At 49.3% G+C, this 24,269-nt stretch overlaps 1 protein-coding gene across 1 annotated transcript in view; it reads left to right on the plus strand.

Moving 5' to 3' along the window:
- The first annotated feature begins 183 nt into the window (after nucleotides 1–183).
- The window catches only part of CFAP100 (cilia and flagella associated protein 100), a 33,256-nt gene continuing 9,170 nt past the window's right edge, over nucleotides 184–24,269 (plus strand). The window contains exons 1-14 of the mRNA XM_088450208.1: nucleotides 184–271; nucleotides 2,526–2,668; nucleotides 2,940–3,026; nucleotides 3,112–3,212; nucleotides 10,039–10,222; nucleotides 13,300–13,367; nucleotides 14,380–14,543; nucleotides 15,988–16,068; nucleotides 17,088–17,287; nucleotides 18,453–18,558; nucleotides 19,746–19,815; nucleotides 21,387–21,538; nucleotides 23,241–23,376; nucleotides 23,868–24,070. Coding sequence (XP_088306334.1) covers nucleotides 2,602–2,668; nucleotides 2,940–3,026; nucleotides 3,112–3,212; nucleotides 10,039–10,222; nucleotides 13,300–13,367; nucleotides 14,380–14,543; nucleotides 15,988–16,068; nucleotides 17,088–17,287; nucleotides 18,453–18,558; nucleotides 19,746–19,815; nucleotides 21,387–21,538; nucleotides 23,241–23,376; nucleotides 23,868–24,070 — 1,619 coding nt within the window. The 5' untranslated portion in view covers nucleotides 184–271; nucleotides 2,526–2,601. The remainder of the gene's footprint in view (nucleotides 272–2,525; nucleotides 2,669–2,939; nucleotides 3,027–3,111; nucleotides 3,213–10,038; nucleotides 10,223–13,299; nucleotides 13,368–14,379; nucleotides 14,544–15,987; nucleotides 16,069–17,087; nucleotides 17,288–18,452; nucleotides 18,559–19,745; nucleotides 19,816–21,386; nucleotides 21,539–23,240; nucleotides 23,377–23,867; nucleotides 24,071–24,269) is intronic.

Here is a 24,269-nt window from a genome sequence, read left to right on the forward strand (position 1 = left end):
GGGCTCACATAGATGAACTATTAATGCACCAGCCACGAGATGCTCTGGCCCTGTGCCCCCTGCTGGGCAATGTCAGGAGCTGCAGGAGGGGATGTGAGCTGTCCTGTGGCTGATGTTACCGTTGCTATAGAGACAGTAAGACTCATCTCCTAGGTGATGTACACAATGGAGGCTCCCTCCCCCCCACATGTCCAGGGCTCTGTGCAGAGTAACATGGGAGTCTGGGAATGGTTTATGCACGGGGGGGATGTGAGCAGCCATTGTAGCTAAGGTGAGTCCCGACATATAAATCAGGATAAGAGGGGTTTCAGGGTACTCTGCTGGTGACACATTGTATAATTATTACTTGTTGTGTAACCTGTGTTTAGTTTCATGTGAGTATCCCTTCAGTGTTGGGCAGGCTGTTGCATTCCACTTTTTGTGGAACCACAAGTTCCAGCATGCCCACTGGAGAAGCAGACAGGTGGAGTGGCAATGGTGGTACACATTGCTGCTGTGTGGCCATCAGTCATAGGAATATATACAATGGTCAGTGTAATGTTAATGTCCCCAGTATGTCATGCTGGTGTGGTCAGACTGGTGTTACAGGGGAGCTGTGCATGGGGGTGCCCAGGGCTGGTACGTGTGGCACAGGACAATTAGTGAATTAAGTTGGATTGTGGGTATTTGGTAGCTCTGTCAGGCGCAAATATGCCCCACACTATGCAAGGTTGGTGCTGGGATGTTTGGCATCCTCCTAAAACAATTTTGTGGAGGAGTTGGTCATGCTGGTGTACCCACACGAGGACCCCAGTCTGCCCTATCGGGGCTGGTACATGTGTAGTAATGACCTGAATAGAGCGTGGCTCCCTCCTGCCACACTTACATCACTTGACAAATTAAGCCAAGGTGCAACTACACTATGGGTCTCATTCAGAGCCGGACGCTCTGACAGAGCGCTCGCTCTGAATCAGGGCCATCCTTCTTGTTTTTTAGAGCGGCCAGGAAGATGGTCGCGATGGTCAAGACCATCGCGACCATCGGGCTTGCAACGAGACCCTTGTGGTAGGGTCTCGTTGCCACAAGTCCCAGAGAGATTTCGGCTCTGACAGAGTCTAAATCTCTCCCACTGACATCACTCGTGATGGGAACACATGGGAACGCCTCCGTTTGGGCAGCCACCCCCGGCCCGCCCACCAAAGGGGGCGTCATGTCACTCAACATCGACAGCACGCCCCCTTTCGTACGAGACCTGGAGCGACGGTTTGCCCGCCGCTATCCGGGTCTTGCAAATGCGTACGACGGACGTCGTGCGCATGCGCTCTGGCCCACCATCGACCCGCTTGTGAGCGCATAGCGCACGCGAGCGGGTCTGAATCAGGCCCTATGTACAATGATTGAGGGTTGTACGCTGCTGCGTCCTTGGACACACTAGAGATGATAATGCAGCAGGAGGCATCTGGTGTCATCCGCAGCTGCTTCCGAGGACGCAGCCATCGGATCACTTGTGAGGCCATCTGAGTACCCATTAGGTGCCAAACTATGTAACTGTTCTGGGACTCATTTACCGTTGGGAGTAAGTCTATTCTATGACCTGTGTCCCAGGCAGTACACGCCCTCTTCAGCGCCGCGCAAAAAGGTGTTGGTCGCTTTCACACTCTCCCTGAAATGCTTTTTTCAAAAATAGATATTTCAACAAGTATGGTTTGGTACCACCTATTGCTTTGCTCCCTGCTCTAGGAATGGCCATCGACCATCGATGGTTATCAACGATCGATGGTCTGTGTCCGATGGAAAGTGATTTTACCACCAATGCCACACCATGGAAGCATATGCCCGATGTTGGCCGATGGCGGAGGTCTGCAGATGCGCAGCCTTCGATGGCCATCACTACCCTGCTCCCCTCTATGGTGCCTACAGTCAGAGCCATAACTAGACTTTTTGGTGCCCTGTGCCAGAAAGAGCATTGGCGCCCCCCTCATTTTTCAAAGGGACATAATGCACCCAAAAAAGGGCCATGGCTTCATGGGGAAGGGCCAGGGAAGATATAGGAGAGGCCAGGAGATGCTGGGGATGAAATAAGAGGAAGCTACAAGCAAGAATGATAATAAACAGAAATTTGACAGGCCCAAACAGTGCCCCCTGACCTGTGGTGCCCTGTGCGATGGCACCGGCCGCACTACCCAAGCTACGGCCCTGCCTACAGTGAGTAACCCTGTCCTGCAATCATGTTTCCATCCACTCGGATCAGGAAGTACAGAGGGAGGCTGACATTAGGTGCCCCTTGAAACTTTGAGTTCTTCAAAATCCTGCTCTTGGGCCCACATGGTTTTCTAGTCAAGCCCCTCCTGATGACACCTACTCATTTAGATTTATATGCATAGCAATGTTATTATTGTTATGGCTGATAGTATCCATGTGTATTATGGGTGTTCCATATTGCTTGTCTGCACAGTGCCCCAATAACTACCTTTTTATTAACGTATTTCCATGTGGGCTTTGTAGAGATCCCGGTATTTAGAGATCACCATTATTCTCCTTTGTAGAGATCTCCACTACTCCACGTCTTTGTAGAGATTCCACAACTCCTCGTCTACATCTCCAGACTTTCAACCGCTGAGAATGTCGTCCATGACCCTAGAACGTTCCACTACATCACGGCAAAGCACGGCATCTGGTGCAGGATCGAGTGAGTGGTCAAATAACACAAATTGTGTATTGTCCTAAACTTGTATATTTCCTTTTTACCAGTTTATAGCGACCTACTTTATCTACTTATAATGTTGTGTGACTCCAACACCAGTCAATCTGCAATAAACAGAAATGTGCTCTTTTAATGGTGGACTCCCATATATTGTGTGTGGGCGGCGCGGTGACTGTGAATGTTCCTGGTTCTGGGGTCGGGGTCTTTTGAGAACCTATGGTGAGATAGCATTGTGTTTCTGCGTCCTTTGCTACAGGAGGTGCTCGCTCAACGTCACATTCTGCGCAGAGGTCCATACTAAGCTCGGCCAAGTCTGGGGTGAACCCAAAGTCTGCTGCTTCAGGTAATTTGGGCTGCAGGAGGGGTGAGTTGTGGTGTATCCTTTCTGCAGTCCATGTGACGCTACTGTCCATCTCTCCTCACTACAGATAATGCTAAAAAGAAGAGGAAGGAACCGAACCCATTCAAACTCCCACCAGACGGGGACTTCTTCCTCATTAGGGACCAGGAAAGAGAAAAAAAACAAATGGTGGGTTCCGAATGCACCCAAACTCACACCCAGACACATATTGGCTGATTGGGGGGAGAAAAAACCCAGTAACTCTGCACCTTGGTAAAACCATGTTGCACTGCAGGTGGGAGAATGTAAAGGGAGAGTTAGATATGAGAGGGGCATGTACATGGGCACCAAGGAGGGGAAGAGGAGGTGCACTACTTACCTGGGCCTGTGGCGGTTGGTGGGGCCCCGGTCAGCTGTCTCCCTTTGCAGCACTGCTGAGGTCGGGGCAGATCCAGTGGGTGGGCAATCAGTGCCGTCGCCCCACCTCTAAAACTTCTCATCTGACCTCTACTATTGTCCGCAATGGGTAGTGGGCAGAGTTTTACAGGTCGGGGGCAATCGCACTGATCTGCTGAGCCACACCCCAGTACTGAGCCCACTGGAGCCCTCGATGGCCCTGGGCGTGTCTAAACTGAAATCTAAATTGCAGTGTGAAAATAAAGCTGTCCAGTACTTACCCCGCATGTTAAAAAAGAATGTATTTGCCCCCTTGCGTTGTAACATGGTTTGCCCAGGTGCCACACCCACATACACATAAACACTCACACAAATAATCCTGAACTCACACACAAAAATAAAATTGCACACAAGCGTACAAAATACACCTGGACAAACGCAAATACACCCAAACTCATATCCACACACATAATATAGACACATACATAGAACCAAACTCATGCCCATACGTTTCATATAGACATACACATATAGGATCTCATTCAGACCCGGTCGCAAGCGCTGAGCGCTCGCAACCGGGTCGATGTTTAGGCCCTGCGCACGCGGAGGGGCTGCACTGCGCGTGCGCAAGCCCCGGAGCGAGAGAGAAATTCTCTCGCTCCGGAGCTCACTACAAAAGGGCCGGCTGTCGATGGTGATCGACAGCTCGACCCATTTTGTAGGCGTGGCGGGGGGGTGGTTTCACAAACTGAGGCGTTCCTTAAGGAACGCCTGCCGTTTTGTGGGCGGCCGCACTGACATCAGCAGTGATGTCAGTGGGGAGCTTCCTGCTCAATTTCCTCCCGATGGTCGCGATGGTCTTGACCATCGTGACCATCAACCTGGTCGGTCGCTAAAGCTGTGGGTGGTAACCCACAGCTTAGCTAGCAACCAGGAGGCCGCACTTGAAAAGGCAAGCGGCCGCCCTCATTCAGAGCGAGCGCTCACTTCTTGCGACCGCCTCTAAATGAGGGCCATAGACCCAAACTCATGCAGACATGTATAATACAGTATTAACACACAAATACATCCAAACTAATACCCACATACACAGGGCCGTAGCAGGGCTAAAAATTTGCCCAGTGCCGCCTCTGCCCCCAAACACATGATGTCCCATGGAGGCAGCGGGGCCATTGGGATTAGCAAAAAGAAGACTGTACAGAGTCAAACCGTCCTAAGGACCCTCCCCAGGCAGCACTACAAGCTGCAAGGTGAGTGCCTACAAGCTGCAGGGTGCTGTTAAGTTATGGGAGGCATCCTCTAGACGATTTTATCCCTGTCCAACCTCTTAACGATTTTCCCTTGAAGTTTCTCTTGAAATTTGATCTTCCACTCTGAACGATTTGCAAAAGATCTAACGATAAACTATGTTGTTTCAATCTGTGATTGAGAGCTTTCACCTATAGTGGGCAGATAGTGGTTCATCGTTTGATCGTTCAGCTTGAACGATGTGTAAACGATGTGTAAGCAATCAAGTGAAATTGACCTGCATGTTCAGTCGATGGAGGAGACGATCAAACGACCAGCGGGAGCGCGCATCGTACATCGTTAGAAACAATTACTGCACGATTTGCAAACGATGTTCAAACGATGTTTGAACGATTATCAAATGATTATCGAACGATTTTATCATTATCGTTCAATCGTTCGACTTTATCGTCTAGTGGATACCCCCCTTTAAAAGACACCCTGCATGCCAGTGCAGGAGCCATGATGCAGCAACAGTGCTGCCCCCTGGGCCCTGCGCACCACCTGCCCACCCGTAGTTATAGCACTGCACACTCATAATAAGGACACACAAACTCACACACAAAACACACACAGACACGTACAAATACACCCACATTAACACACAAATACATGCAAGCTCATTCCTCACTCGCACAATACACATAAACGCACACAAATACATGGAAGCTCATTCCTCACTCGCACAATACACATAAACGCACACAAATACATGGAAGCTCATAGCCACTCACAAAACACACACAGACACACAGCACAAACTCATACCATAAAAAGTAAACCAGAATTTGCAGCCAAATAAGGGCAGTTTGTATGGCTGCAAACTCAAAAAAAGACCCAAAACACATTCAGGGGCCTATTCATCAACCGATAAATGGCCTGGTAACCATGCGCATATTAAAGTTACCAGGCCATTCATCATTAGGGGCCCTATCGGACCCTCCCGGTGTTCAGCAAACTCAGAAAACTAAAAGTTTTCGGAGTTTGCTTGCGAGAACAAGAGCCATCTTCAGATGGCGCTTGTTCTCGGATCCCTGCTCCTTCCTATGGGAAGAAGTCCCGGGGGTGCGAGCGGATCCCTCCGCCGCCTCCTCACCAGCTCCCTGGAGGCTGTGTGCATGCGTGACTGCTTTTCGGAGCAGTTGTCCCCTCACCGGAGCAATGATGAATTGCTCCGGTGTGATGCTTCCCCCTCTGCGAGTCGGATACTAAAGTATCCCTCGCGTCAAGTTCTAAACTTCATCATCGGAGGCCAGATGGCCTTCAATGTTGAATAGTCCCCTCAGTAACACACAAATGCACAGAGACACAGTTAAACAATGGTAAGTAACACGCACAACTGAACACACTCACAAAGTTAAACACTGACTACCTCCACCGAGGAACTCTGTGTACAGGATCACAGATGTAGGCAGACACACGCCCAGAAAACAGTTACAGCACGCCTGCTTTTTTGCCCCCACTTCCCAGCATAGCAAAGGTACCTTGGCACGTGCGCAGTGCAACCATGACGCACGTGCAGTCGACCGATAATTGTTTAAAAGTGTAAATGAAAAGGAATAATACAGTACACCCAGAGCCTGATACGTTATTTTTTTTTAAATTGAGTATTCTCTTACTGGTTTACATAAACAACATATACATACTCCTAAAAAATAAATGACAATAATTAAAAAAAAAAAAAAATCTAAACATCAAAAATACAATTGAGCAGAAAATCAGCACACTATACATAAATTAGGTACCGTTAAACGAAAAAAACAGACGTATTCATATAGTCGTAATATAACCATTTATACAAAAATCTTGCATATTGAAATACTAAAGCACAATAGAAATCACCGTGACACCCACATTTAGGATAAATGAAGGATCATAAAAAATATGACCACATTATGGCCCTCATTCAGAGGCGGTCGGAGGATGAAAGCGGTCGCTCAGAAACTGGGCGGCCGCTTGCCTCCTGACCGGCCGCCTCTGTTTCGGTCGTTAGGCTGTGGGTTTACAGCTCTAACGACCGCTAGGGTGATGGTCGCCATGGTCATAGACCATCGCGACCATCGGGGCTTACGACGAGACCCTAGGGTAGGGTCTCACTTGTCGTAAGCCCCGGAGAGCTTCTGGCTCTGTCAGAGCCAGAAGCTCTCCACGGACATCACTAGTGATGTCAGTGGGGCCTCCCCCAAACGGCAGGCTGCCACCCCCCCAGCCCGCCTTCCAAAACGGGGCGATCTGTCAATCAACATCGACAGCTCGCCCCCTTTGGAAAGAGACCCGCTACGACCGGCGCTGTCGGTCGTAGTGGGTCTCACGCATGCGCACGAAGGAGCCAACTCCCTGGACAAACATTGAGGCGGCCGTGCGGTCGTAGACCGTACGGCCACCTCTGAATAAAGCCCTATGTCACTATTCACTAATCATCCATATTATTTAGTAGTCAGAATATGTGACCGTCGGACCAGTCCTCTGATATTTTAGCATACCTGGATTTTAGCCACTTCTCCCAAATATGATTCATCCTTGCGGGCAATATATAGGTATCGTTCATGGGACACCGTGGGCATTTACTAGGGACATCCATTCCCGAAATTCAGGACCTGCGGTAGCCATCCATGTACGCGCTATGCAGACCTGATACGTTATAATTAATGTGTATGTGGTTCAGAAGTCATTTAGGCAGGTCATACTGACAGCATATGGAACATATAAGGCCTGAGCAGTGCCAGTGGACTGCTCAGGCCTTATATTCACTAACCTAACCCCCCCCCCCACTAACCCCAACCCTCCCTTAGGGGTGCCAGCGGACTGCTCAGGCCTTATATTCACTAACCTAACCCCCCCCCCACTAAACCCAACCCTCCCTTAGGGGTGCCAGCGGACTGCGGCCGGATCATTATTGTGTAGATAGAAAACATTTCCTCTGTTTTCAAGAATTCTGCCTGTCTGTGCGGGATGCCGTCAGGAAGGCGACGGTCAAAATGCTGACCGCCGGGCTTACCAAGTGTCTAATCCCGGCAGCGGTCTAATGACAGGCGTCAAAATCCTGACACCTGTCATTTTACCTACGCCGGGAACCCGACGCCCGACATACGTATCGAAGGTAAGCCGTGCAGCGGGCACGGACAGCTTGGGGGGAGGGTTAAGTTAGGGTCTCCCTGGGGTTAGGCACCCCCCTGGGAGTGTTAGGGTTAGGCTAGGGGAAGGGGGGTTAAGGTTAGGCACCCCCGGGGGGAGGTTAGGGTGAGGCCCCCCCCCAGGAGACTTGGGTTTAGGCTGTGAGGAAGAGGAGGTTAGGTTTAGGCACTTACAGGGGGGTTAGGGTTAGACACTTGGGGGGAGGTTAGGATTAGGCACCCCTAAGGGAGGGTTAGGGTTAGGCTAGGGGAAGGGGGGGGTTAGGGTTAGGCCCCCCCCCGGGAGACTTGGGTTTAGGCGGCGGAGAAGGGGGGGGTTAGGGTTAGGCACTTGGGGGGGGTTATGGTTAAGCCCCCCAAGGGAGGGTTAAAGTTAGGGGGGTTAAGTTAGTGAATACTTAAAACACTTACCTGTCTGCACTGCCGGTCTTCCAGCGTCGGGATTTGATGTCCGGTGGTATTTCATACCGATCCCGTCTGTGCATAGGTCCTCAATAACCTGCTCCACACACGCAGTAGCGGCCCCTGTCTGTACTTTAGTTACCGGGACATTATTAGAGCAGCGGAGGGAGATATGTCAATTCACACCTCACCTCTATCTCTCCCCCGTGCCCCCCTTTCCAGCCTAACGCTATCTCCCTGTGTTCTTTAATGCACTAACTCTCAGGGTTATCTTATGTTTCAGTTTCCCAGAACAGTCCTGATCATTCCCACTAAAATCTACATGACTGGGAATAGCTTATTGTATTGGTATTACAGTACCCGGCAATGACAAACCGATGGTACCCAATACCCCCCCTTAAAATCATACAGAAATACTGCACACATACTATCTGGCATTAAATGAATGACACGGGACAAGTGCACTGTGATGCGAATGGCAGTGCTTCTATTACCAGCGCTAAGTTCCTTTTATAAGTGTGGTGCCACAGGTCACCCCAGGAAACCCCACTCCTTTCCCCAGTAATCCCGCCACTGCGCAGTGTCTCAGGCGTCAAAGGCGAGTAACATTTCCTACGCTTCCTGTTTTATAGCTTTGGCGCCTTACTGAACGTCACTGTTGTAGCAGATTTCTTTACACAGTAGTTTTTACAAATGCCCGGGATTGCAGGGAGGGTGTATCCAGACTCCCCCTTTAATGCCGCAATCATGCCCTCCGAAACGTAACTTATACAATGAGGGGTCTTGGCTGCGCCTTCTCCATCAGCCTCGCTCCAGCAGACAGAAATACCTTGTGTATATAGGAAAGGTTCCTGGACTGCACACCCTAAATATATATATATAATGGGAGGTGCTACCTGATGAGACTAATTGCAGGCAGAGAAACAGACAAATCTCAGGTGCTCAACTCCAAATTACTAATAATATATAAATACAATAACATTTTGCAATCAATAGAGATTTTTAGCATAATCATGGCCAAGGTTATGGGCCTACCCACCATATCCAGGTAACCTCTTTAGGGTAGGTCCCTAACATACTAGGGTTCAAATCCAGAGCGCAGGACCCCCCAAACTGGCCCAGCTAAGCCGCCCCAGGGCACCGCCATAGTAAGAAAAGTGCAGTGTGAAAGAGATAGTTAGGAGCAGCTACTGCTGCATATAAAGAATGAAAATAAAAAAGTAAAGTACATATATAATAAACACACAGTGAAGGGTTAAAATGTGTTATAAAAGAAAAATGTGTTATAATGCGGTGCCCTTAGACAGATCAACCAAAGCAATCCAGGGGGACCCACGCCCCAAAAATGAACCAAAGTTGCACTACAGTATATAACTTGTAGGACTTACCTAGAATTGTGCCTAATACCAGTGTGCATATACATTACCAGACTCCATGCTTTTAAACCAATAAGATAGGGGTGCTAATCCAGACTGAGGGCGTCTCCTTTCCCTCAGATGTGCAATAAAGCACATTAAATTAAGTATATGGGAAAGATTCCTGGACTGCACACCCTGATTATATATATAATTTTATTGCATTTATATATTATCAGTAATTTGGAGTTGTGCACCTGAGATTTGTCTGTTTCTGTGCCAAAAATACCTTGTGACCCTGGCTTTAAGTGACCCGAAGACGACCCAGGTTGCCTATCGGTGATAATAACCAATTTCCGATGTTGAAACCATAAATAAAGATATTTCTAAGCCGGGTCAGCAGTCACATTAATGTCTCATCGCCTCTTATTCTCTGCGCAGGAAAAAGAGCTGAACAAAAACTTGAAGGTCCACCAGCGGGGCACAAACAACACGAAAATTAAAGCGAAGATCGCCGGACTGCGCAGAGAGATTGAAGAGGAGGAGATGGAAGAGAGCGCCAGGGATTCTGGGAAAGCGGTGACTGTGCGAGACAGCTCTACATGGAAACCTGCTGTGACCAGAGGTCTGAGCTGTGATCAGCTGGGGAAGTGACCAGTGTAATACAGAGAAATGATATACGTAGTTATATAGTCTCCTCTACTTTTATTGGTTCCCTTGCATTTTCACTTGTGAGGTCACAGTCTGTACCCCCAATGACATCATACCCCGCCACTAATGATGTCACATGCATCTCTCACTGCTAGACCACAGCACCAAGCTATTATATTGTAACAGTAAGAAGGGGGGAAAAAAAAACATGGTTAGAATGTCTTTACCGCAGGGGTTCTCAGGACCTCATTCAGAGGCGGTCGCTCGGGAGCGATCGGTCGCACCCAAAGTGGTCGAGAATATGCAAAGCGCGCGCTCAATCGCAACGCACATCGTAAGCGCGGAAACACCCACAACAATGAAAGCACACCTCCTATCTGTACAGGCTAATTCAGAGTCGGTCGCAGGTGGCAACCTACGTCAGCACGATTAACACCTGTTACATTGTTAATTGCCTACAGACATTGGTTGCGGCAGAAACCATCGCCTGCACTCGCAATGCTTAGGGTAGACCCTGGGCTACCTTTAGCACTGCGAGCAGTAGCATCGTTATTGCAACGAGATGACGTGTGATGACTCGCTCAGTAATATATGCACGCCCTTAAAACGCCTTTTTTAAGGTCAACCATGCCTGCGTCTGCACCACCACACCCCCGTTCACAAGCACCTTCCCCTGTAACCACCCACAAACGGCACGAAATGTCAATCACAGCTACGACCTCATAGTGACTAATGAACAAGAGGATTGCGGTCGGAAAAACAGGCTTGCGCACGCGCACTGCCATGTACACGCATGCGCAGTTGAAAAAAACATCGCTCGCTACGTCCAATCGCTCCGTGCGACCGCCTCTGAATGAGGTCCTCAGTCCTAATGACTGCTTAACAGTCCAGGTTTTAAGGATATCTATGCTTGAGCACATGTGGTTGAATTCACACGACAGAGGCACTAATTAAGTGACCCGCACTCAAGTATAGAGATCCTTACAACCTGGACCTTGGGTTGGGTTTGAGAAAAGGAGTTGGGTAACATAGGACTGTACAATGGTACGAAAGATATGTATCAATAAAATGGCATAATAACAAATAAGTGTGGAGTTTATATTCCATAGCTTCAGCTCTATTAAAGTGCTATAAAGCATATACGTAGCTCCGTACAGTATATTATATAATTGTTTTTAACCCTAATAGGTTCCCCTGCTGTCTACTATTAAGCTGGGTACATACTGACAGATATATCGGGCGTTCGGTTGAACTGAAAAATTTATCTGTACTGCATCAGTGGGTATATACCCCCCGATATATCTGTGAATGACGTCGATCACAGACAGATCACATCGGCTGTGACGCACAGCCGATATATCAGCAGATACACTGGTGCATCTGGATGTGTGTGCGGGCGACTCGCAGAACGCTCCATACACTGGCTACAGGGATCCGGCCGGTGATTGACATTTCGACTGGGTGGACAAATTCATATGCCCGGCCAGTTGTGATGTCAGCGCTAACAGCGCAGACACATTGGCGGAACAGTCGGTAAGTGTGTTTGCCAAGTGTCTACCCAGCTTTAGGCTCTGTGGGATTTAGGGGTCTATGTACTAAAGCCTTGGCGAGAGATAAAGTGGATGAAGATAAAGGGCCCGATTCAGACCCGCTCGCGAGCGCATATCGCTCGCAAGCGGGTCGATGGCGGCCCAGCGTGCACGCGCGAGCCCCGTAGCGAGTGAGACCTTCACTCGCTCCGGAGCTCGCAGCAAAACGGGGCGGCTGTCGGTGTTGATCGACAGCTCGCCCCGTTTTGTAGGCGGGTAGGGGAGGGGGGGTGGCTGAACAAACGGAGGCGTTCCCTTAGGAATGCCTGCCATTTGTGGGCGGCCCTACTGACATCACGAGTGGTGTCTCCCTATTAGAGCTGGAAGTCCAATTGGCATTGCGAGAGCTGAGACCCTACCACAGGGTCTCGTCGCAAGCCCAATGGTCACCCACAGCGATCGGCCTGGAGGCCGGAATAAAAAAAAATAGGGACGCCCTGATTCGGAGCGAGCGCACGCAAATAGCATGCGCCTCTGAATAAGGCCCAAAGTACCAACCAATCAACTGTCATTTTTCAAACACAGCCTGTAACATAACAGGTGCTGATTGGTTGGTACTTTATCTCTCTCCACGGCTTAGTACATAGACCCCCCCCCAGGTAGAAACTGGCTGAGGAATCCGTTTCTCCACTTTTACCCTGACCATCTGGGCAGAGTCGTAACTAGACTTTTTGGTGCCCTGTGCCAGAAAGAGCGCCCCCCTCATTTTTCAAAGGGACATGATGCACCCAAAAAAGGGGAATGGTCTCATGGGGAAAGGGCCAGGGAAGGGATAGGAGATGCTTGGGGTGAAATAAGAGGAAGCTTCAAGCAAGAATGATAATAAACAGAAAAGTGACAGGCCCAAACAGCGCCCCCTGACCTGTGGTGCCCTGTGCCATGGCACCGGCCGCACTACCCTAGCTACCGCCCTGCATCTGGGGCTCATCAGACAGAAAGGTCTCGCTCGCACAGCTGGCAATCTCCATGGACCACCCCTCGGAAAGAGGGAATAACGTGGAGTGGGATGTGTGCGGGTCTCCTCTCCTGATGTAACAGCAGCTGGTGTGGTGTATTATGTCCACATTCAGACTGTTGACAATGGAATTATGCGTTAATCCTAATTGCAGCCTAACCCTAGCTCTAAGTGCATCTTAACCCTAAAATCATGTCTACATTATATACATTCAGACCATGTCAACATTATGCTGTCGACATTTTAATGCATTCGGAATATCCATATAATGACTACCTACCATACCAGCTGCCACACAAACCTACTTCTTACATTTGCAAAGTAGTATTATAATTATTAAGAATTTTCCTGTCTTTACCAAAAGATGCTACGATTAGTCCAAAGTGCATCAATATGTGGGGAAAAGGTTTAATGACCACTTTAATACAGGGAGGTGTCACAATACTGAGCTACTGTTACTGTATGTGACATATTATCTGATGTAATAATAACAATTTTCCCCGTTAGATAATCAGGTACAGAGGGAGAGTCTACATGACTATATCGATAAGAAGAGGGAAATGTTTCTCCTGCAGGTAAGAGAGAGCGAAATGCGTTAGTATGTGGCATTATTATGGTTGTATAGCTGTTTTGTACGTGTTATGTACCTTTTACTCATGGCACAGATCTGAACATTGTAATAATGAGTTGAGCACAGGATGCCGGCGCTCGGGGTCCCGGCGGTCAGTATCCTGATGCCGGGATCCCACCAGGGTTAGGATACTGACACGCAGGGCCAGCTCATGGCATGTGGACCAGTGCGGTTGAACAGGGGCGCCACCCCATAGAGGACGCACCCCTCCCAACATCCCGATTTCAGCGGGACAGTTCCACTTTTCAGGCACTGTCCCGCTGTTCCACTCATGGGTCAAAGCGTCCCGCGGGAGGTTGGGCACCCCCACCATCGCTGCTGTGCAGCGGTGCCGGACCCCGGAGAAACTGAATGGATGCTGCACACAGGCGCGGCATCCATTCAGTGCAGGGAGAGGGCTGGGGGAAGCCCAGCTAGTGACATTACAGGAGAGGTGTGCCATGCAGGCACTCCCCCAAATAACGGCATTTACGGGGGGTGGCCTATGGTAATTAGGCCACACCTCCATTTTTGGTCACGGGCGACTATTGCCCATCCTGCACAGGGCGCTGCTACCCCTAGAGCCGGCCCTGCCGACACCTGATGGTAAGTATCCTGACACTCTCCGCTACCCCTAACCCTCCCTTCCCGCAGCCTAAATCTAACAGTTCCCCCCCCAGTGCCCAACCCTAACTTTCCCCCTAACCCACTACTTACTGTTGGGATTATGACTACATGCCATAATAACTGATTATTCGTAACAATCCATTTAATCCCTGCTGTTATGTTATTAAGGGTATTGGAGTTGTCCTATTGAACGGTAAAGTGGTTTTAGGATGTAATAGGCACCATTATTATAGCTGTGTTGAAATGGGGTCAGGCAGGTAGTATACTATAGTTTAGACCCAATGCTCCACACTGTAGGAAACCGCCCCCTGCTTTGCTGTTTGAGTTCTAACTGTAGCTCTCGTCCCCAGTACTCCCTGACGGTAAAACGAGACGAGATCCAGAAGCTGGAAGAAATGGCAGCTGCGGAGGAGATGAAGCTGGAGAAGGCCGAGCAGTACCTGGAGGAAGATGCTGTGAGATTCGATGAGTTTCTAAAGCAGAATGACCGGAATTCAGTGGAGGCTCTGAAACAGTGAGTATACATGATAAAGCAGAGGTCTGGTACAGAGATAGAGGATGTGTGCAGGGGAGGAACTACAGTGTGTGCATGGGAGGGGCTACAATGAGTGCAAGGGAGGAACTTCAGTGTGTTCAGGGGAGGAGTAACTGCAGTGTGTGCAGGGGAGGGGCTACAATGAGTGCAAGAGTGGAACTTCAATGTGTGCAAGGGAAGAGGAACTGCAGGGTGTGCAGGGGAGGGGCTACAATGAGTGCAAGGGAGGAACTGCAGTGTGTGCAGGGGAGGAACTGCGATGTGTGCATGGGAGGGGCTACAATGAGTGCAAGGGAGGAACTTCAGTGTGTTCAGGGGAGGAGGAACTGCAGTGTGTGCAGGGGAGGGGCTAGAATGAGTGCAAGAGAGGAACTTCAATGTGTACAAGGGAAGAGGAACTGCAGGGTGTGGAGGGTAGGGGCTACAATGAGTGCAAGGGAGGAACTTCAGTGTGTGCAAGGGAAGAGGAACTGCAGTGTGTGCAGGGGAGTGGCTACAATGAGTGCAAGGGAGATACTTCAGTGTGTTCAGGGGAGGAGGAACTACAGTGTGTGCATGCATGGGAGGGGCTACAATGAGTGCAGAGGAGAAACTGCAGTGTGTGCATGGGAGTGGCTACAATGAGTGCAAGGGAGGAACTGCAGTGTGTGCATGGGAGGGGCTACAATGAGTGCAAGGGAGGAACTGCAGTGTGCATGGGAGGGGCTACAATGAGTGCAAGGGAGGAACTGCAGTGTGTGCATGGGAGGGGCTACAATGAGTGCAAGGGAGGAACTGCAGTGTGTGCAGTGGAGGAACTGCAGTGTGTGCATGGGAGGCGCTACAATGAGTGCAAGGGAGAAACTACAGTGTGTGCAGGGGAGGAACTGCAGTGTGTGCAGGGGAGTGGCTACAATGAGTGCAAGGGAGATACTTCAGTGTGTTCAGGGGAGGAGGAACTACAGTGTGTGCATGCATGGGAGGGGCTACAATGAGTGCAGAGGAGAAACTGCAGTGTGTGCATGGGAGTGGCTACAATGAGTGCAAGGGAGGAACTGCAGTGTGTGCATGGGAGGGGCTACAATGAGTGCAAGGGAGGAACTGCAGTGTGTGCAGTGGAGAAACTGCAGTGTGTGCATGGGAGGGGCTACAATGAGTACAAGGGAGAAACTACAGTGTGTGCAGGGGAGGAACTGCAGTGTGTGCAGTGGTGTAGGATGTTGCCGTGGTTTGGGCAGATGTAGGGGTAGGTGGCCATTTTGTCCTGAATTTTGGGAATGCTGGCAGGTACGCTGTTGCCGTGATACAGAGTAGCATCATGTAGTCACATGCATGGTGTGTGTTTCACTATGGATGGTACTCCCAGGAGAAGGGATCCAGGGAGATGCCTGTTCATGTAGCCGCTGATATATCCCCCATCTGTAATACGTATTATCTGTCTCAGGGCTGACAAGGAAACAAAGCTGAAAATGGAGCGAGTTGCGCAAATCAAGAGCCAGACGGCGCTAACGATGAATATTAAAAGGTACGAAGCGAACGCGGCTCTTTTCCTGAGCTACATATTACTAAGCAGGAATGTTCCTACAATGAGGCAATGTGGGGTGACTGACTATGGGGGGTTGCACAATGTGCTGAATGAATTAGTAGGAGATGTTAAATGTAATTGTTTTAAATATTTAATCACAATGTAATAGTACATCTCAATGTTTATCTTACGTAGTGTATACAGTATATACAAATGTTATGCTCATTTTTACAGAGCAGGACTAGAGAACCTGCATCTCTACAAAAAGTCCTTATATGTTTTTCTAGTTTTAGAATGCTGGGACTTCTAGTTCCACAAGACCTAGCCTAGTGTAAGGAATTAGAAGGGCGACCTTTTACCTAGAACGAAAGCATAAAGGCCCTCATTCAGAGGCGCTCGCAAAAAGGCGAGCGGTCGCTGTGAATGTGGGCGGCCTTCTGGTCGCTAGCTAAGCTGTGGGTTACCACCCACAGCTTTAGCAACCGACCAGGTTGATGGTCGCGATGGTCAAGACGAGACCCTTGAGGATGGGTCTCGGCAACCGCAAGCCCCAGGGAGCTTCCTGCTCTTATCGAGCAGGAAGCTCCCCACTGACATCACTGCTGATGTCAGTGCGGCCACCCACAAAACGGCACGCGTTCCTTAAGGAACGCCTCCGTTTGTGAAACCACCCTCCCTCCCCGCCTACAAAACGGGGCGAGCTGTCGATCAACATCGACATCCACCCCATTGGTAGCGAGCCCCGGAGTGAGAGAATTTTTCTCTCGCTCCGGGGCTTGCGCACGCGCAGTGCGGCCGCTGCGTGTGCGCAGGGCCTAGACATCGACCCGCTTGCAAGCGGGTCTGAATGAGGTCCAAAGTGCTCCTGGCCGCCTGTTGATAGAGACTGTTAGTGCTCATAGAGGACCAGGTCAGAGACCCTAAGCACTAAGTACATGGACTACTATGTATAAATAACAATAAAGCCTAAATACTGATAGCCTGAATTGCTTTGTCTGTGTCTCTGTTCCGTCCCTCAGCGACATCTCTAAGTGCGAGGAAGTTCTACGAGAATATCTGATGTATAAGGAATTCCTCTTCCGACTCTCTCCTAAGGAATGGAAAGAGGAAATGTTACAGAAGAAGGCAGACAGGAGGAAATCGCACCCTCCCATCTCCCGGGAGAAGGAGAAAAGGGGCTCTGAGGCTAAGGTGTCTGTTTCCCCAACCATAGAGAAGAGTAAGTGTATCAGTAATTCTGGGTTTGTTAAAGGAGGGGCGAGAGAATGCAGGAGAAAATAATCCACCCATATCAAGAAATACAGGGTCTCACTCAGAGCCGCTCGTAAGCGGCCGTTTGCTCGTTCCGAGCGATGTTCGCACATCTGCGCATGCGTACGGTTTGTAATACGCATGCGCGAACCAGTCAGTGCGGCCGAAAATCATTTGTTCGCTAAATAGCGAATGCCTGCTATTTTGAGTGACAGGATAAGGCGTTTGTGGGTGGTAACAGGGGAAGGTGCTTGAAAAGGGGGAGTGGAATTCAGAACGCAGGCGTGCTTAAAGGTCAAAACGGGCATTTTAAGGGTGTGCATAATTAAAACAGCAGCGTCATTGACCACGTCACTTGGTTTTTTTATAGTCAGAACTGCTCGCAAAATAGCAGTAGGAAAAACCAACCACAAGAATAGCGAGCAGTTCATACGCTGTTCGATGTACTCGATTAATCTAATAAATAGCGGACATGACGTATGGTGCGAGCGGCCAGGGGGCGTCTTTTTAAAAATTACGACCACAAGTTATGTTCGCTCGTTCAGACATAGAGGCGTGAACAGACCGCAAAGTGCGAACGGTTCATTTGAATAGCCACCCCCTTTTTTGTGAACGAACGACCGCAAATAGCGTCCGGCTCTGAATGAGGGCCACAGTCCAACAATTTTATACCCCCAAAAAAAAGAAGTTACAGTTCTACTTACAACCACGTGGTGGCAGTACAGAGAAGCGTGTAGTAGACTATTCTAGGGAAGGATTCTAATATACCGTTATTTTTGTTATTGGGACAACATAAAAGTATTAAAAAAAAAAAATCTATTTTGGAAAATTATTATTCATTGAAAATAAAAGGTTTAGCATACTACGTAAGGTAAGTTGTCCCCAAGAATATGATAATACAAGTTGTTCTATTTCTTCGTGATACTTCAGTCATGTTATGGCACTGTCCCGCACAACTTTACTCCAACAAAGCATAATATATATATATTGTATATACAGATATTCACACACAAAAAGTGAAGAATGACTTATCTTTTATAGGTCTGCTACAGTGATACATATCTTCAGTTATAGGGTGTCTTATGTCTTGTATCCATATAACAGTACAGAGCTTGATGTTCTTTGTCTTTCAGAGTCAGAGAGTCGGTCGTCTGGGCCTGGCGTCCTCAGCCGTGACTCCGCGCGGGACGTTCGCCAGCCATCTAGGCTGAGTCTGAAAACCGTGGCCTCCAAGAAGATGTTGGTAACCCTGTCTTGTGTCTGTATAAATGTTCTGGTTTCATTTGCTGAACCTCTATATAGTGTAGATAACATAGTAAGTACGGAGTACGGTGTCTTCAGGAATCTCTACTACTCAGTAATCAACAACAAGTGGTGAAGTTGCCTCTAGCAACCAATCAGGTTATAGCTGTCCTTTATCTAGTACATTCTATTAAATATAGACAGTAGCAGATTGGTTGCTATGGGAAAACTCTTCCCATGGCCCCCGCTGACTATGTTGCCCTTGGGACCTGCAAGCAGGTCCAACGGGCGATGTCGCTGACGACATGCAGAAGCGCACATCATCAGCGACATAGCGAGTACACACTCGCCGATGTGGACGATATGGCACCCGGCGTTAGATACTGTAATGTAACGTAACCCTAACTTGTATCATAGTCATTGTACTTGGTACATGTGAAACTAGAATTTCCTTTTTTGTTGTCTGTATATTGTAATTTACAATAGATACATAATTACTGGGCTAAGGAGCTCATTCAGACCCGCTCGCAAGATGTCATCGCTCGCTGGCAAAAAGGGGCCGGATATTTAAATTAAGCGCTCGCACTGCGTCGTGTAAGGACGCCCACTGTGTGTTAGCGAGCTACGGCAAAGTGCGTGAAGACGCCCCCTTGCCTCTCGCGACACACGTCATCTCCGGGAAATGTAGGATTAATCGGTACCATCGTGAGCCATCAGAGCACATTGCAGCCCTTGGAGTAGCCTTTCCCTGCCGCAAGCACTGCGATCAATGCGGGCTGAAATACATGCAGGTGACGTGTTCAATGACGCTACTTTGCTAATTATGCACGCCCTTTAAACTGCGTTTTGGCGGCCTGACACGCCTGCGTTCGCAACACCAAACCGCTGTTCACAAGCACCTTCCCCTGTTACCACCCACAAACGGCGCTATCTGTCACTCAAAGCAGCGACCTGATAGTGGCTTACGAGCAACCAAAATCAGATCGCAAAGCATGGCTTGCGCACTCGCACTGCGATTTATACGATTTATACGCATTCATGAAAATAATTGCACTCGCTGATAGATGCGTCTCGGATACTTAATGCCAAGTCTGAGCCAGATCAGATTCTGTTTGTCTAATTGAGAGCAGCTCATAGTGACCCAGTGTTTTCAGGACACCGTGACCTATACATTCTCTTTCCAGGAGCGTTGCATCCTTCCAGGGGGAAGATAAGAGCACGACCGAAACCTTGATGTCCTCAGACAGCGAGGAGGTGGGTGAGATTCGTTTCGTGTACCAGTGTTAGCGACAGCGGCTTAACCCTTCCCCTGCCAAAGATTGCAGTTTATGAAGGGTTTAGGTTATCTGCACTGACGTGAACTTGTACAAATCGCACCGTGGGTCTGATACGGAGACGCCGATGTTTTCGCAAATCGGCAATGTATTGTAAACTGCGCATGCGTCGGTGTCGCTCTGCACATGTGGGGCGAGGGTCTTGCGACAGCGGTGGCAGCGAGGATTTATTTGTAAATTGATCGACAGCCAGGGTCCGTTTCAACCATCAACCTGCTCACTCACAGGTCACCCACAGCTTAGCGAGCGGCCAGGAGGCCGGATTTCAAATGTGAAGCGGCCGCCCTCATTCAGAGCGAGCGCTCGCATTTTGCGAGCGGCTCTGAATGAGGTCCTTTGTACGGAGACGCTTGGATTTGCGAAGCCGCCAGTGGGCGTCTCAATATAAATCCCGGCGACTGTGACCTTTCTATTTTTGCAGTCGCTGCGTACAAGAACGCGGTCGTGAGGGGATTTGCGTCTGAAACAGACTCTGTGCTTGTCTCTGTAGAGCATGATGTAATGAGAATAGCACGGAGTACTGTACTTGCTGTTCAGTGCAACCCCGCACAAGGTCAGGAGCAACAGTTTTTGCTACAGTTTTCTCTGGGGTGAGCTTAAGGAACCCGTAACTGCTGGCAGGACATAGGGGGACATTCAGACCCGGTCGCAAGCGCTGAGCACTCGCAACCGGGTCAATGTTCCCCCACTGGGCATGCGCACGTCGGAGTCAGCTCTGACGTGTGCATGCGCGAGACCCGGCTAGCGACGGGCGCTCCGTCGCTAGGGGTCTCGCACCAAGGGGGACGAGCTGTCGATGGTGAGTGACAGCTCGCCCCGTTTGGGAGGCGAGCAGGGGGCGTGGCCGGCCAAACAGAGGCGTTCCCGAAGGAACGTTTGCCGTTTGGGGGCGGCCCCACTGACATCAGCAGTGATGTCAGTGGGGAGCTTCCTGCTCGATCAGAACAGGAAGCTCCCTGGGGCTTGCGAGTGCCGAGACCCAACCTTAGGGTCTCGTTGCAAGCCCCGATGGTCTTCTTGACCATCGCGACCATCACCCTGGTCAGTCGCTAGAGCTGTGGGTGGTAACCCACAGCTTAGCGATCGACCAAGAGGCGGCACTACAAGATGCAAGCGGCCGTCCTCATTCAGAGCGACCGCTTGCATCTAACGACCGCCTCTGAATGAGGTCCATACTGAGCCTTGGGGCTATGTTTACTAAAGTGCAGGTTTTTGGAAATGGAGATGTTGCCCATAGCAACCAATGAGATTCTACTTAACATTTATCTAGCACCTTCTAGAGGATAATAGCTAGAATCTTATTGGTTGCTATGGGCAACATCTCCACTTTTAAAAATCTGCACTTTAGTAAATATAGCCCTTGTAGTTGTGACTAACACTGACGGATGTCCTGTCTCAGCTCTGTAGTATCTCAGATAGACATCAGAATGTGGTTACTGGCAGAGTAAAGCAGGACTGACATAGTGACCTTGGTGTTTGACCTCTACCCAGGAGCCGGAGTTATACTTCACTGACCCACAGCAGCTGCTGGACATCTTCTCCGAGCTGGAGGAACAGAACCTCTCTCTGATCCAAAACTCGCAGGATACAGAAGAGGCCTTGGAGGAGATCAAGCATAACATCTCCATCACCGAGGAGAAAGTGTAAGTCCCTGTCTGACACCGCTGGGGGCAAACCTGTTAAAGAGAAATGATGCTAAATTAAAATTAAATAAAAACAATGCGGACGCACAGAGTTATCTTTGGCAGACTGCGCAACGTGATTCTGAGTCGTCCGCATCTCCTTCGCTTCTCACTCGCGGCTGGGCGGCAACGGGGCATTCGCACGTACTGTAGAATCATGTTTAGATGGATTAGAGGAGAGTTGCTGGAGCAGACCCTCGGCTACCGCAAATGTCGATGTTGCGCCGATGTTGGAGTGTTTTACAGTCTCCATCGCAGATGAACAGACCGCGCAGATGGAAAGTGGGCGTCTCAGCGCTCGCATACTTCATCACCTGGTAAAGCACAAAGGAAATTCTGAGATCGCTATTGCGAGAGCGGCTGCGAGCACGGCGTATTACCGACCATCTATAAATCAGGCCTATTCAGGAAGTTCTCCCCAGCACTGTTGCTGAAGTTCCAAAAATGTGCTGCACCTGTAGGTGGCTTTGCTTTCACCCTTCTGTCCAGTTCATCCCACACCAGCTGGATAGTCCGGAGACTGTGCGGACAGTCCATGAATTGGGACCTACAGTAGCGTCTTAGAGCCAAATTTATCGACGAGTTTTATCATTCACAACCAGTGATAAAACCTGTTGCGTAGGATAATGGTGCTCCAGCCAATCAGCTCCCAACTGTCATCTGCTTGAAAAAGACAGGAGCTGATTGGCTGGAGCATCATTTATCATACGCGATGAGTTTTATCACTGGTTGTGAATGATAAAACTTGTTGATATATGAGGCCGCTATTCTTTTCCTAGACGATAGTTCTGTCGTGGCCTGGTCTGTGCTAGGACATTGGGCTCTATTCAGAGGCGGCCGTACGGTCTACGACCGCACGGCTGCCTCGATGCTTTGCCAGTGCGCATGCGTGAGACCCGCTACGACCGACTGCGCTGGTCGTAGCGGGTCTCTTTCCAAAGGGGGCGAGCTGTCGATGTTGATTGACAGCTCGTCCCGTTTGGAAGGCGGGCCGGGGGGGGTGGCAGCCCAAAAGGAGGCTTTCCTGTAGGAACGCCTACCGTTTGGGGGCGGCCCCACTGACATCACTAGTGATGTCAGTGGAGAGCTTCCGGCTCAGACAGAGCCAGAAGTTCTCCGGGGCTTACGACAAGTGAGACCCTACCCTAGGGTCTCGTCGTAAGCCCCGATGGTCGCGATGGTCTCTGACCATCGCGACCATCACCCGAGCGGTCGTTAGAGCTGTGGGTGTTAACCCACAGCCTAACGACCGCAACAGAGGCGGGCGGTCAGGATGCAAGTGGCCGCCCAGTTTCTGAGCGACCGCTTGCATCCTCCGACCGCCTGTGAATGAGGCCCATTATCTGGCTGTAGGATGAACCCTTGAACAACTAGGTGTAGACCAGGGGGTATTTCAGCTGGAGTTTCTTATAGGTCCTGCTCCATCCACCCGCTCTGTAACTTCAGTCATCCTGATCCCTGTATCCTTACTGCAATATTAAGTACATTTTCTTTCAATACTTTTTTTTTTTTTTATTTATTTTTGGTTTAGCTTTTCGCCTTTTCCCCCCTTTGGTTTCTGTCTTTAAAACAAAACTATTAGTCGAAGAAACAGAAAAAAAAAAAGAACATTCTCCCCGCTGATTATTTTATTGTACGTTTCTTGTGTTTCATTTCATTCCAGGGAAAATGAGACCCAGCAGCTGAAGGATCATATTGCGCAACTGAAAGCCAGTATAGCGCGGGAGGAGGAGAGAGCGCTGGACCTTGAGCTGAAGTCTCGCGTATTTTCGTTCGGCGACTACAAGTCTGAGGACCAGGTAACGTTTCAGTCGTTAATTCCAAATAACGTCAAAAGTAACAAGAATTGGTTTCTGATTTGCTATACATTGTGTTTTCTCTGTGACGAGAAGTTCCCTCTCCTCACCCTCCTAAGGTGGCAGAGTGACTGGCAAACCTGTGGATTGCTAGGTTCATACCCAGGGGTAGGGCCAGTGATCTTGCAGTTTTAGCTTTTGGACATGTATAAGACCCTGTATAAATATGTGGGAAGGGTACTATAACTTGGAGGCTATACTTTGTAACAAAAGCTGTAGTTGAAAATCAGGGTAACACTGAACAGTGTATTTTCTTCATTGTTATATCAGCAGAAGTGGCATGTGTATGGAGGAATCCAGACATACTGTGTAGGTTCATTGGTAAAATCTAGGCTACAGAAAAATGGTGGACGGGGGATTAGCGGCATTGGTCATGTGACTTGTTGTAAGGTCGCTGCTGACAGGTCCCTGATAATTACCCGTTGGCTTCACAGGAAAAGATGCTGGCGGCTCTGAGCACGAAAGTGGAAGAAGTGTACCAGGCCTGTATAGGGGAGAACCGGGCAAACCTCAACGCTCTGCAGATGCTGATGATGATCGAGCACCAGCTGGAAGATCTGCTGGACAACATCGAAGTGGTCCCTAAGGATAGAATAGAGATTGCAGAGAAGGCCAAGGAGAAGGAGCGCAGGCTGAGGTGTGGTCAGGCAATGGAATTACTTCCTACATTTCCCATTCTCAGCGTACAGTACTGTAATAATACACGCATTGCCATCTGTATGTGACATACAGTACTGTAATACACGCATTGCCATCTGTATGTGACATACAGTACTGTAATACACGCATTGCCATCTGTATGTGACATACAGTACTGTAATACACGCATTGCCATA

Source organism: Taudactylus pleione, unplaced genomic scaffold (genome assembly GCF_031769625.1).
Source record: "Taudactylus pleione unplaced genomic scaffold, aTauple2 ptg000512l, whole genome shotgun sequence".
Taxonomy (NCBI): domain Eukaryota; kingdom Metazoa; phylum Chordata; class Amphibia; order Anura; family Myobatrachidae; genus Taudactylus; species Taudactylus pleione.